The sequence below is a fragment of the Sander vitreus genome, chromosome 9, assembly GCF_031162955.1.
Source record: "Sander vitreus isolate 19-12246 chromosome 9, sanVit1, whole genome shotgun sequence".
Classification (NCBI taxonomy): Eukaryota; Metazoa; Chordata; class Actinopteri; order Perciformes; family Percidae; genus Sander; species Sander vitreus.
In genome coordinates this window covers 7,391,728-7,406,595 of record NC_135863.1, presented here as the reverse complement: position 1 = coordinate 7,406,595, position 14,868 = coordinate 7,391,728, and the positions used below count along the sequence as shown (strand labels likewise).

General features: G+C 40.1%; 1 protein-coding gene across 5 annotated transcripts in view; it reads left to right on the top strand.

Moving 5' to 3' along the window:
• kank4 (KN motif and ankyrin repeat domains 4) overlaps window positions 1-7,627 on the top strand; it is an 83,110-nt gene extending 75,483 nt beyond the window's left edge. For 4 of the 5 annotated variants that reach the window (XM_078258498.1, XM_078258495.1, XM_078258496.1 and 1 more), the window contains exon 10: window positions 2,469-7,627. In XM_078258498.1, coding sequence (XP_078114624.1) covers window positions 2,469-2,588 — 120 coding nt within the window. In that variant the 3' untranslated portion in view covers window positions 2,589-7,627. Of the gene's footprint in view, window positions 1-249; window positions 363-2,468 lie in introns of all 5 variants that reach the window. The other variant, XR_013502483.1, reaches the window with a different exon arrangement.
• The last annotated feature ends 7,241 nt before the right edge of the window (window positions 7,628-14,868 follow it).

Sequence of the window (14,868 nt, the reverse complement as noted above, 5' to 3'; positions counted from 1 at the left end):
CAAGGCATTTATTTTTTAGGCACTTCACTGCATAAACAGTGTAGTGTGGCTCATGATTTCCATTTTAAATCGAAAATTGATCGAAATGAGCTTTCAATTTTGACTATTGAAATCAGAAGCAGCAATGGCGATTCCCCCAGTATTTTGTCTTTCACCCCCCCCCCCCCATCCACTTACTGGCTGGTAGCATGCAGCCAAAGACACATGGTAATGTTAGCTTACCGGTAGCCTGCAGCTTGACTTTTCCAGACACCATGGCCACTGCCGGAGTCGGAGATGAGATCCTTCTGCTTTCCCTAAAGTCACAGGTGTGGCATCATTTGGCCTTTCCCGTGAGTGAGTTATGGAAACAAACAACAAAGGTAAAGCATGTGGGCTACGGGACTCCATGGTGCATTCATGTGCACCTTGTTAAACAAATGGTGTCTTCATTTGCACCTGTCACCTAGATTGAATAGAATTGTGACCTTAAAAATCAAAAGTCAAATCGAATGGTGGGTTTGGAGAATCATGACACCCCTATGCTCCGCTGATGTTTAAGTACAGTCCAATGGGTGTGTTGCCAGGTTTAAAATGTCACGATGTTGTATAAATAACACAATGCAGCTTAACACCAAATATGCTCACTTAAAGACCTATGTTTATACACTATATATACAAAACACAAAAGACAAAGACAGTAAATAGGTGCTCTCTGTAGGCAAAAACTTAGCTTTAATATGGGTCCACCTCTAACTCCCTGAGTAGCATGTATTTGTACGTAGACTAAGTGGCAACAAAGACACTGATCCATACTGAGGGGAAGGCTCAAGGCAGATGCCTTATATAAGGGTTCATTCTTTACTGAGATGCCAGGGTTCACTGCTTCATTTTAACACTTAGTTATCTGCAGCTTGTATGACACGAATAGTCGCAGGGCTCCTAGTACCTGGCTCACACATAGCAGAATATGTCACTAGATATTAGTCTGAGTTAGGTGCCCAGAAAGGGTATAGAGCATACAGTAGCTGGTGCCTGAACCACACATAGAAGATTGATTGTTCAACATGGTACATTTTTGATTTCTCTAGATCGTTGGGTCTCCTCTGCAGCCAGAGGTGCCCAGTCCAAAGAATAGCCATATCCTGACTGGTGCCTTGCAAACAATCCTGTTAACACTGTTGCAACACTGCTGCTACTGCTCATGTAGAATTCCCCACCTCTACACCTGCATCCAACTGTGGGCTTTGATTCTAGTTCCCAAAAGGATGCAAGTATTGTCACTCCTTATTCAACACAACATGTCGCTGCTTCCAATGCCACTATAACATTACAGCATTTCATTTCTTGCTGCCCAGTCCCTCAGGATGGGGACTTCAGAGGACACCTCATGTGTTCTCAACAATCATGAAGAGTCTTCAGGACACCAGTTAGGTGGATTGTTTAACCTAGATTTGACTGTACCACATGGACAACTGAGATTAATCTATACAGATGTATCCTGCAATCATCCTATAACTTCATGTGCCTCTGGTAGATTATTTGCTGTGTGACTCCATGACATCACATGAGAACAAACTATATTTAGTGCTAGTGGGGGACAGACATCTAAAAACTTTTTTGAAATTATATGCAAGTAATTCAAGCAGTTTGTTGAACAGGTTTGTGAAATTTACACAAAGTATAATACACAGCATTTACACTATTTTGAAACATCTGTGTTCCCATGAGACATGAGGTCTCTCTCAATATGCAGCCTTGTCTGTTCTAGTTTGCTGTAATGTCTAATATGAAGCCTTTGATTAGAAGAACAAATAGGAAAGACCAGGACACACTGTGAGAATGATGTAGGAAGTTACAAATATCATTATAGAACACAGGGGTTCAGTCAGGGGTCTTTATGCTTTTATAGACCAAAATATGTTGAATGTGCACCTTTTTCTGATTTTCATGTCTTTTTTTGCTTTTACTTGCAGCATGTATTGCTGTTGGAGAAAAGATTTAGAATGTTCTTATAATTTATAAGGCCTTCAAAAATGGTAGATGTTTATGTCTTGCATGAATTCGGACATTTCCACTATTTCACTTTCATTATATCCTACAAACCCTCCCCAGTCTTATTATTTACCTTGCCTATTACACAGGCAATTTCTGCATGATGCAAAGAAGCTTATCAGTGGATATGATTATAATCGTTCGATCAATGTGTAATTTGGGAAGAAAATGATTAGATCAGATTTTCAGAAACGTGACAAATCATAATATGGCACTTTTCAGAAGGGAAACATGCAAAAACATTTCCAGATACTGAACCCAGCTCTTTCAATGATGTTTACCGCTTTGTAGTATTGCCTGCATCAGGGCAGGTGCAGCATGTACTATGATGTCAAGTTACTAGAAAGAGCAACACTGCCTCTGTCAGGATAAGAAGAGTCACTACAATGATCTTTGACGTGAAACTGTGACATTTTCTCTCTGTTTTTCCCCAGAATGGACAGACAGCACTGTCTGTGGCAGAGGGAGCCTCCCACCAAGAAATAGTTGACCTTCTGAAGGCCCACGCTGAGACCCAGGCCTCTGAGCCCGAATCTACCACAGACCACCTCTGAGCCAGACTCACCCTGTTTACCTCTCCAAATCACTCTAGCTAGCCAACCCCCAGCCCTTTAATTTCCAAGATCCTTCTGCCTACCAACAAAGAGGGTAAAGGTTGAATTAAAGTAATGGTGACACCAAACAAGACGAGCAGTGGAAAAAGAGGATAAGCTCTGTTTACGTGGAACTACATATACACCTCTGAGACTGGAGTGTCCAGCAATGTACACCCACATTGTACTTCCACATCTCTGCCAACATGCCCCATGGGTGTTGGATATGCTGCATTAACCACTCAGTGGACAGACAACAAAGGGCCAGTCAAATTGATGATAACACGTTGCCATAGTGACAAGTGTAATTGACAGGATATTACGTAGGGCACAGGGTGGGAATATAAAGAGGGACTGGCAAGTGGACGAAGAGATACTCTGACGAACTGCTGCTTCTTGGCATCAACTAGCTCTTCAAGCAAAATCCTAAGCACATGATCTACCTTTCAAATATACAATATATATGACATTATTTCTATTTTTTTCTTCATGACATTGACACCATTCTTTTCATATTTGGACATAAGCCATTATTGAGAACATAGTATATGTAGAACGTTATTATAACAGATTATAATCGTAAACAAACACAAAAACTGTATTTTCTACTGCACTTTTTTTATGGTGTTTGTGTACAGTAAATATTTCTCTCTAATATCGGTGTCCACAAGAAGCTATATATCTCCAAAATTGTGAATTATGAAAATGTAATAATAGAATAGAACTTCTGTATTAAAATTCCCACCATGCAGTGGATATTTGACAATATTTAATGTATTGTTTTTGCCATAGTAATGATGTTTTTCCACATACAAGACATGGGTGATCATCATATGTGAATTATTGAAAACAAATGGTTTCGTTGGAGATAAAAATGTTTCTGTTGGAGACAAAAGAAAAGATTTTTATAACCACAATATAACCAGATTAAAGAAAGACAAAAGTATTCTAATACGGAGATTGTACTGTTCAGAAGGTGCTGCATGCCAATACACAGTTACTTCCCCTACTGGCTGTCTTATAGTACTAAACAACAGTATGTTGTAATACTGTCTATTCTCATTATCAACGTCTTTCTCTTTCTTCGTCCCTCAGTTCAAATATATTGTATGTCTTGTTCGCCTGCTCGTTTCAAATCAAATCCTGTATGCAACTGCTACAAAATGCACAATGAATGTCAGGCTGGCTGTGATACATTCCAAAAAAATAATGTAGCAAGTCTAACTATACTGGCATGGATAATGGGACTATCAGAGACATACTGTAGGATGTCAGTGGATATTGCAGACATAGGAATTAGTCTGAATATTTTTACAGTGTGCGACTAAAGACAAGTCTGCCTGTCTTCAAGTTACTAACACTAGTCTCATTTTGTTCCTGCCTCAAGGCATTCATATTTTCAAAATGGTAAAGATGCCAAAAGCAATGGGTTGTTTATGAATTGCAGTCCTAAAAGAAGCAATATTAATGAAAAACTACATTTTCAATCAGAAACTAAGTAGGGGGAGTGGCTTGGTCTTAATCAGATGACCATCCTACATTTTAGAGATAAGATGTGTTCCAGGGAATGTGGTGTTTTTCTTCCGTTTTCCACAAACACCCATATTCTTAAAGTATCTTAAAAAAGCAGTACTGGTCCGATAAAATGTTTACATAATTACTTAACAGCTCCCCTTCAGTGACCCCTGCAATAAAACCCTAAATGTCCAGCAGGTCAACAAGTTACCAGTTTCCAGAAAGGGATCAATCATTTTACCTGTAAACAGGCATCTGGAGGAGTGATTTCATCTTTCTGAAAAGGGACATACAGTAACCATACTTCATTAAGTTTTGAAAGTCTACATTTAAATCGAATCTTTCAAGGGACACTCCAGCAATTTAGTATTGCACCTTTATAAAGTTGGGGATCCCTCAATGGTTAAAATGAAAGCTCAGAGGCCGAGATATCCTGACTTTTAAGGCCCTGACACACCAACATGATTATCGGTCGTCGGACAGTCTGGCGAGGTCAGTGACTCGAGTCTGTTCCGTGTGTTCTGTGCCGTCGTCAGTCTGAGGAGCCGTCAGCTTTCATTTGGGCCAATTTGACGTGTTGAGACGGAAGGCGGGCAGTCAGACTCAATGGCCAATCTGATTGGTGGAGCGCTGACCCGGAAATGATGAGCGGGATGAGCCTGACAAACGCCTCTCAAAATCTGATGAAAATCTTTTAAACTGACCTTTGTCAATCTGAAATGAAGACAGATTCAGCAACTGCATGGCCTAGTTCTCACTTAAAATGTTTTCAGAAACACGTTTCAGTGAACTATCTTTGTAAATTATGAGATTGTATTCTGAACGAGCCGCCATTATGATCCGTTGTAAAATCCGGGAGCAGTCAGACCCACGTGACACGTTCGTCCAATCAGCTGCCGGGTTTCATTTTTTGGGCGACAATACAGATTGGCGCCACCTGCTGTTATGGAGACGTATTACGTCTCGCACACGCGCAGAACGTACGCTCAAATTGGTGTCGCCCTGGTGTGTTCCGAGGCACTTTTTTGACCAACTCGGGGAGGCAGTCAGTCCGACTGCCTTTTCTGCCAAAGGTCGGCCATCGGGTTGGTGTGTCAGAGCCTTTAGTCGCCAGTTTAAAGGCCTAGTCCACTGATGCACAGGTATTTTTGAAAACAGGGTGTTTACCGTCCACATACTGTTCCGTCCATGACAATGTAAAAACACAATTGAGTCGCTGTCAAAAGCATGCCAAACCAACAGGTGGTGATATAAATGTATATATAACTGTATAACTGTTTAACTGGGGTTTGCTGGGATTACTGAAGGTGGAATTCAAAGGGGAATACCACTCATTTTAACAACTGCCATAATATATGTGGTCTATGATGGTCAAGTCTTCATTTACAGCCAGAAAACGTTCCGTTTCTACAGAGGCGAGATTGTGGTCCCGAGACTCACAATGAACTGTGGAGAGTCTTCAGTATCTGTTTTTACTGACTTACTGACAAATCAAACATCTCTGCTATATTTGTTTGCTTCAGTCATAATGCATTTATATTGCCATGCCTACAGTACTGTATGTAGTGCTGTGTTCTAAGCTAAATGTATCAACTTTCTTTCTGAGCTGTAGTGTGATCTGACCACTGATGCTGCACCAGTACTCTCTCATTCCCAGACACTTTATTAATATGGGTGCTAATATGGAATTATATAGATTGACATAAAGATAGACCTCTTATATAAAGTTTCTTGATTACATAGTAGTATACACAATGGCTGCATTTACTCAGAAACAACAGGACATTTTCAACAGTGGCTTAGTAATGAGATCATCGTTTGTTGAGGCACAAAGTAGAACAGATTTTTTCAGCAATGAAGCTGCATTTACACAGGATCAGAAATAATTAATTTTAACTCAGTGCAGCACATCTGATCATTATTGCTTGTCTGTATATTAAAGGAGAATTCCGGCCAATTTTTACATTAATCTTGATCGCTATAGCTACGCGAGTACTTTCGATAGAAAAAACCCCAACCCGAATCAGTGCAGGTAACACGGAGAAGCTGCAGCTACGTACTACAAGCGTTCGCTGAGCTAAAACGGCAGTGGTCGGAGCAAGTTTTAGAGTGCCTTTGTGCCTCTTAACAGACACAAAATGCAATTAATATGTCTGTGCCACATGAACAGGGCCCTTACGTGTCAACAAGATGCGTTTTCAACTCAGACATTGTTTAAATTCACCTACCCTGGTCCCTGTCTCGATCCTGCCGGTAGCTAGCTTGCCCTGCTAGCTGATAGCCGTTAGCCGTTAGCTGCTAGCTGTCTTGAAGTGAAGTGTATTCCCCCCTAAAATAAACAGTACTGCAGTAGTAGCTGTTAGCTGCTAGCTGCCCTCTGGTGAGTGTGTACAGCTAGATAGCCGTTAGCCGTTAGCTGCTAGCTGCCGTCCGGTGAGTGTATTCAGCCAGGCTTTTGTGATAATCATCCCAATAATAATCCACGGAGCGGCGGTGGTGTGGCTATGTCCTCCAGAGGACAGTTCATGTCACGTCTTGAAGTGTATTCCCCCCTAAAATAAACAGTACTGCGGTAGTAGCTGTTAGCTGCTAGCTGCACTCCGGTGAGTGTGTACAGCCAGATAGCCGTTAGCCGTTAGCTGCTAGCTGCCGTCCGGTGAGCGTAGCTATAGCGATCAAGATTAACGTAAAAATTGGCCGGAATTCTCCTTTAAGGGATGGAAAATGGAGTCTGTGTAGCTTCCCACATGTCAGACAGCTAAAGAATGATCCAATCTGTGCTGTGTAAAATATCTGGTGTATCTGGTCTTCCGTGCCTGTGTATTAAATCTTAAAATAAATCACATCCATATGTTTAATCCAGTGTGACCCAGATGTAATATGGTTTCATTACTGGCTCAACACCAAAGAACTGAAATCAAATCTGTTTCACATGGGGTTAAATATATAGTTTTATCTGTTCCTGTAAATTTACTAAAGTACATATAGTATTGTGAAAAATATATAACTAGTCTTAAAGTTTGCTCTAAAAGTTATGTAAGTATTTATTCCAAATGCTATATTTTTACCATATATAGTATACTTATGTATGCATGGACAAATATTCCAGTGATTCTGTTGGAGGGGAATTTGAATGATTGGAAATTATGCTGAGTGTTCCCTGATGATGTGACTATTCATCTTATCTTTGACATGGTACAGTATTGTACATGTGTGATGTTGACAAGGTTGTAGATTGAGTTACGTGCCCTTTATTGCTACCTTTGACATTTGTTGGGGAAAATGTGAAGAAGATTCAACACTGGCTAAAGATATGCGGGCAACGTCTCCCTTGTTTGGATACCCATCTGAAAATTTAAATTTAATTTAATTTAGGCGGAGTCAAATGTAAAAACATGTACTGTACCTCTGTAATATTCCTTGTACAATGGGCTTATATGTTGCAAACCAGAGAACTACTTCTAAATAAATATATATGAAGATTTAAAACGTATAAACTGTTGTTCTTGATCATTTCCAACCGAAAACAACAGCTACTGCAAAGCTAAGATGATGTCTGTATTTCTAACACACCAACCCAACGGCCGACCGTTGGCAGAAAAGGCAGTCGGACTGATCAGTTGGCTCCCCGCGGTCCAAAAAGTGCCTCAGAACACACTGAGGCGACGCCGACTTGAGCGTGTAATATGTCTCCATAATAGCAGGCGGCACTAATCTGTATTGTTACCCAAAAAATGAAAACTGGCAGCTGAATCTGTCTTCATTTCAGATCGACAAAGGTCAGTTTAAAAGATTTTCGTCAGATTTTGAGAGGCTTAGTCACGCTCATCCCACTCGTCATTTCCGGGTTAGCGCTCCACCAATCAGATTGGTCATGGAGTCCGACTCCCCGCCCTCCGACGCAACATGTCAGGTCAGCCAAAATGAAGGCCGACAGCTCCTCAGATGGACGACGGCACGGAACACACCGAACAGATTTGAGTCACTGACCTCGCCAGACTGTCCGATTGTTGATTATTGGGTTGGTGTGTCACTGCCTTTACAGTAACATTTTAGAACACTTAGGATATGCACAACACACTTTAATCTAAGTCAATGGTTTACAGTAGTGAATACAGTATATGGACAAACGTTACTCATCTGTCCTTTAAGCTAATCTGTTATTTTAATACAAAAACTACATGTCAGACTATGCAACTTGATCGACATCATTAACTGTCAGGTACCTTAATGGCAGCCTGAATAACATTTAATGACAAATCACTGTGTTGAGATAGTTAGATCAGGTTACATCCGTTTTTTTATAGCTTTATTTGGGAAAAAAACCCTAAAAGGTTGCTCTGTAACAACAGTTTATACACAACATGTGTACATACTCAACATGTGTGTGTGAACACTTGATTTAAAATATACCTGCAACCAACAGAATAAATGAATTAAACATGTTTTGATGTGCGTAATCTTAAAAGGATGAAAGGGATATTGAGCAGTTAGTGCTATACTAGATGATTATGCTTAATCTCTAAAAATTGTTTTCTGGGACACCTCACAGGATGCTGGTGTGCATGTGTGGGCCTCAGCTCCAACGCCATTATATGGTGTAATGAAATATAGTGACCAGCAGATGGTGGGATTACTGCGTGGTAAGAAAACAAACTGAGAACAACTCTCTTTTTCATGTGTTGGATCATAGGGAATCTTTTTACACCTTCTAAAGTGAGAACTGCTGTCATGCAGTAATGTGTAAATAAAGCAAAAAGAAAATATAAGCCCTTAATCAGTGGCAGAATTATTACTCATAACATTTGCTTATGTGAAAGTAGCAATACGACAATTAAAGTACAAGTAAAGGTCCTGCATCATTTTTTATTAAGTAAAAGTGCTCAAGTCCTGGCAACAAAATGTATCAAGTATCAAAAGTAAAAGTTCTCATTATGCAAAATGGCCTCTCTCAGTGTTACTTAAGTAAAAATACTGTTACTTTAAGAAAGTACTTGTGTAAAAGTGTGCTTAGATAAAAGTGAAAAGTATGTCAGTTAAAATGTACTCATTTTAACTGAGTAAACATCACTGCCTTGAGTTTAACTGAAGAACATCTTAAAGGTGCAGTAGGTAAGACTTAATAAACTAACTTTAAAAAAATAAAATTGTTGCTGAAACTGACCCTATGTTCGCGTAGAACTACATGAAGCAGGTAATTAAAAAAAAAAATCTGACTCCTCTGGAACCACCTACAGCCTGTAGTGCGATTTGCAAAAATCCACCCTGTTCAGATGCACCAATCAGGGCCAAGGGGGGGGTGTCTAACTGCGTGTCAATCACTGCTCATGCATTCATTCTCCCTTGTGGGGGGAGGGGCTTAGGAGAACATTTTGGGCTTTAGCAGAAAGGGGGAGGGACTGAGAAGTTGTTGATGTTCAATGTGTTTGGTCCTGGATCTTTGCAATCCTACCTACAGCACATTCAAGGCTACAAAATAAATTGCAGTAAAAGTCAAAACTTCTTTCTCAAGTATTTCCTTTGTCCTGGCAGTTGCTTATGCATATTGAGGACCCAGTTTTTGCAGATTTTTTTTTAAATCTAATTAATTAAAGCTGTACTTTTGCCCTATGATTAGCCCAGTGACTGTTACAGATTTGTCAGATTTTAAAGTTGCACTCGACAGATAATTTATAAAAATACATATATTTCAGTCAAAAATAAGAAGAATATTGTCTACTAATGAAGACAGCAGCTCTGTGCTCTTTAAGTGTCAGCTGCGTAGCTATATAAAGAAATAAAGATCAAGACTTTAGAAATAAATAGAAAACTTAAAATAAATCAAGGTGCAAGAACATGCTAGCTATTGAGAAAAACTAATTAAGGTCTACAGACAGTTTAGAATCACTGGTAATTTCTGTGGGATCTTACAAAGTTTTAAATTCTGTCTGCTTCTTTTACATTCCTTCATTCATACCAAAGTGTGAACATATCAGATGATACTTGATATAAAACCAGATTAAGAGCCAATACATCTGAATTGGACCAGCTACTGTATACCATATAATATGGATTTCTAGGGGTTACATGCAGGTTATGGTTCATATACTATTTAACAATGATGAAAAAAACTTTATTGGAATGATTTAATTGATTAAAGCAGACTGGAAATTCATTTTGTACAGGAAACAGATGGCCGTTAATCACAAATTGAGAGGAGGAGAATGATTTGCTCTTAACTGAAGTGGATGATGTGTTGATGTGCTGTTTTTGAGTTGTCCCATACAGTGAGGATTGTGGAAGAGAGGATAATAAGTAAAACTGATGTTGTTCTCTCCTCATTAACTACTGTTTGGAAGGCTTAACAGACTGGTTGCAAATTTAGATTTGTGGTACTTTTGGGTCTCCTTCACCTTCACCTGTCATCTGTCCCAGCAGGTAGAACATTTAATTAAATTATTTCCTCCCATATGCAAAAATAACATCTGCAGCACAACAGAGGTAAAATATTTGTTTTGGCATTTTTGTGTAATTGCATCTTACACATTTATGTTCCTGTTGCTGCCTCTGTGTGCCACAGACACCTTTTTGGAAGGGAATAAGCCCATCACAGGGAGCGAAGAGTGAGCCCATTACAGGCATCCACTTTATGTGGTATATGGATGCCCTCAAACTCAACTCACACTGGGCTCACATGCCAGCCAATTACACTGATATACAGTGTTCATATTTGTGTAACATTAACTCATGTGCACACACGTGCAAACACACAGTGAGAGGCTGGCTTCTTATTCAAGATGTGAATAACAGTAATCCCCTCATCATACAAGTTCTACACACACATACATGCACATATAGAGGAAAAGGGAACAGAGCAGATAGGGGAAATAAAATGCACGCACACACACACACACACACACACACACACACACACACACACACACACAGACAAATATTTTTTGTGGCCTCCCTGTCTGCCAGCATCATGATGAGAGCCGTCCTCGTTAGCATGGAGACTTAATAATAATAATAATAATAGTAATTATCTGGTAATGGTTCTAAGCCCATCAACTCCTCCTATAGTGTGTTCTAGGGCAAGCACACACACATATTAAGACACAAACACACATGCTGGCATGCAGCTATACAGACAGACACAAATCCAGACAGACACACACAGCTGGACAGAAATCCATGAATCCAGACAAAGAGAAGCACACTCAGACAAACAGACACACAAACACAGACAGGCAAACATTAACAGTTGTCCACAGCTAAACAGAACACACACGCACACACACACACACACACACACACACACACACACACACACACACACACACACACACACACACACACACACACACAGACAAACAAACACACATACACTGTGCCGTATCCCTGCTCCTCTGTCTGCCCCCATGGCTAATCTGTGCAACTTATTATCCAGGAGATAATAGGAACTGTCATCCATGAGGAAGAGAGAGGGGGAGAGAGGCAGAGGGGTGGCAGTGTGTTCACTGCATTTTTAAACAGAAAGACACTTTATTGCAATAACTTTATGAGGCCAGATGTGGCAAATTAACTGATCTGGCTCCTTTCACAAAGTCGAAACATCTTTTCATTGCAAGAAAAAGGCGCCACAGTGGGAAAGTCTTACAAAGGCAAGGGCAAAAAGTGCTGATAGAGGTAAAATGAAATGGACCGAGAGAGAGACAGGAGGTGAGAGGAAAAATGTCGGTGGAACAAAGCGTAGGGAAAGACCTGATGCAAATGGAAAGAACTGAAAAGGGTGGAGGGAGAGACTGAGTGTTATTTTGCTTTTAACAATCACATTTTATTGCACTGGTTGTGAAACAACTTCAGTTGCTAATTCGGTGAAATTGTTCACGCGCAGGAGCGCCATAAACCTGCATCTCCATCTGCAAAGCGCTCAGAGGCAACAACACAAAGGCAGAGAGGAAGTTCATGAGAGAGAGGAAGAAATAATGAAACAGTGAAAGAGAGGAGACAAGAGGAGACAATAATGGAGAATGATTAAAAGGAATTACTACAGCAAACGTAACCACAGATTATGCTTTATGTCACTTTACCCAAAGTGCTGTGCCCTGAAAACAAAATGGAGGATTCATCTGTCCTGAATGAAAGAGCCAAGCAGATTGGCAGCCTGTTTGGGTTTCAGTGGCAATAACATTAGCGTAGTGGGGGCCTCCGGCCAGCAGAGGCAGCAGAGCATGAAACTGTGTGGGGTTAGCTTTGTTCTAACACTACATACTAATTATGTTTGTTTACAAAGGATCAAGCAAATGTCATTTGCATACTGAATACCCCTGATTTTTAAGTGTGCTGTTGATGTACACTGTATTGTCCCACAATGTAATGCACAAAGGAAATAACAAATAAAGACAATGAAACCAAATCGTAGATGGTGAAATAGTTCCAAAATAATCTCACAATACAATAACAGCCTGTTCAATCGATTGTGTTACGAAACAGCTGCCTATTTACTGTACACGTATCCAGCAGACATGAAGGAACATTAGCATTCATTTGAAGTCATGTTTCTGTGTAAGTTGAATATGGGGTCTCCTAGTTCTGCTTTTGTCTCCACCAACTCCTGAGGGAAGCAGCTCTTTAGCTGCTAAATGCTCCATGATCAGCAGCTACTCTAACTCTGTCTGTTCTTTGGTGCGGACCGTAAAACTAGGTTTTAAGGTGTAGTGCATGGGGGAAAGAGGTTAAACAATGCTGTAATTGTAATTGATAAATCACCAGCATTCCTATCATAAATTAGATTTAAATAATTGTGTTTCAACCTAATGCAAAGTCATTAAACCTTTTATACTCCAAAGGACAAATTGAAATGTGCACCTAAAACAGAGCTGTTCTCTGGGGAGGAAGAGATGAGCGCACTAAGGTCAGCTGTGCTATTTCAACAATAATTTCCATAAGTAGAGTTGTCATACCAGGCTCCCAAAATATGTTATTCATTTTTAAGTGACAGGTGGAGAGTGGAGGTTTTCTGCACTCAGCCACCTGGATGCCCCACTAACTCCAAATGTTAACTAATAGAGTCCGACATTAGGTCCATTTAGCAAGGGAGAGGAAAAATAGTTAGAGAGAGAGGTTGTGTGGAATAAGGCTGGATTGCAGCACTGTGGAAGTGGATAGGTGTCTTCCTCTTACTGGCCATTGCTGGAGTCAAAACCAGCATAAAATGGTTGATTTTTAGAAGGCCATGAAAGTTGGTAGAATAACAATCTCTGCAACATCAGGTGCAATAGTAGGAAATACTGCTTTATCTTTTAATTAAGGGGCATCTTTTTTATTTAAAGGAATGAAAAAAGATGGGAAAGCTGACAAATCATGCCACCATGTTTTTTTTTTCTAGAAATCAATGTTTTTAACCCACTGCCTTCCTCAGGATAATGGTCACCCATCTTCTAACTGACATATATAGTGTCAAACACAGGCGTTTCAATCAAACATAATGTTGGAGGCCCTTCTTGGCTATGAATGGCCCTCTCTATGGAATCTGTTTCTGTGTTCATGTTGATTGCCCTGAGAACTCTGATTTCAAACCTTTTCTTGACTCTACATGTCTACACTGTCAAATTAGGAATTTCTAACATTTCTATTTCAACCCTCTGAAAATGGCTCAAGATGAAATTCAAAGGGATAGCTTGAAATATGCTGCAGTCTGCTCAGACACTGACGTACAGAGTATAGCCCATGACACCATAACCCTTTGATCCACCACAAGTACCTCAGTTATCATGAATCTTCAATGAAACCCTTGCCTTCTGTAATGCCCGGGGAGATGACAGTGCAGGGCACCGGCAGGGTTGAATCTTCAATGAAGAGCAGCAGCAACCCTGGAACAATGGGCAGGCCAAAGAGCGTCCATAGCCTCAGCCAACTCTCCCGGTCAGCTCATCCATCAAACCCCCAGTGAACTGTCAGTCTTCTCAACTCTCCAGGGATTACACACATCCCCCGTCTCCTGCTACTTTTTCCCCTTGGTTACACTGTCAGCCCATTTTACCCTCACACTTTAGTTCTGTTTCTCCTTCCCTTTACTGTAACTTGTCTGGTCTTTTTCTCTGGAGAGTATCGTAAACAAAGAGGAAATAAACCCTCAGGGTGCTGGTGAAATTTGTATCCATCATCAAAGTAACACACCAAAAGATTTTTGGGACACACAGATGTCCCCAGTATTTTTGGTGAACACTTCATCATCCGCTATACTAACTCAAGTCTTGAATGACTTATATACGCTAAGTTAAAGCTATCAAAGTAATCTTTGGTTGTATAATGCAAGACAGGTGCATTTCCTCCGAGTGAATCAGGTGCTCTGCTGAACAGTCAACAACTGGGATCTTTAATTATATCAAATACAACACATGATTCTTCTGAGCGAATTGGCTTACCACTTTATTTAGACAAGTCGTAAAGGATTGGTCATACTTTCTGATTATACAATATTAAGGTATTTTCTGTGTTGGACAATAAAATTGAAGATATAAAAGTACATTTTGAGGTTACTCGTGTAATATAGTAAAACACATTTACCTGGCTACATCCACAAATTATTATGCTTAATTTTGTTACATTCTGACTCCAATTATTCCACTAAGTTTCAGTTTCAGGCTGATAACATCACCAGTACACCTTGTATGGTAAACCATGTTGCATAATGGAGTTTTTAATTTCAAGGGTCTAAGGATAGAGGGTGTTGTTTGCTCCA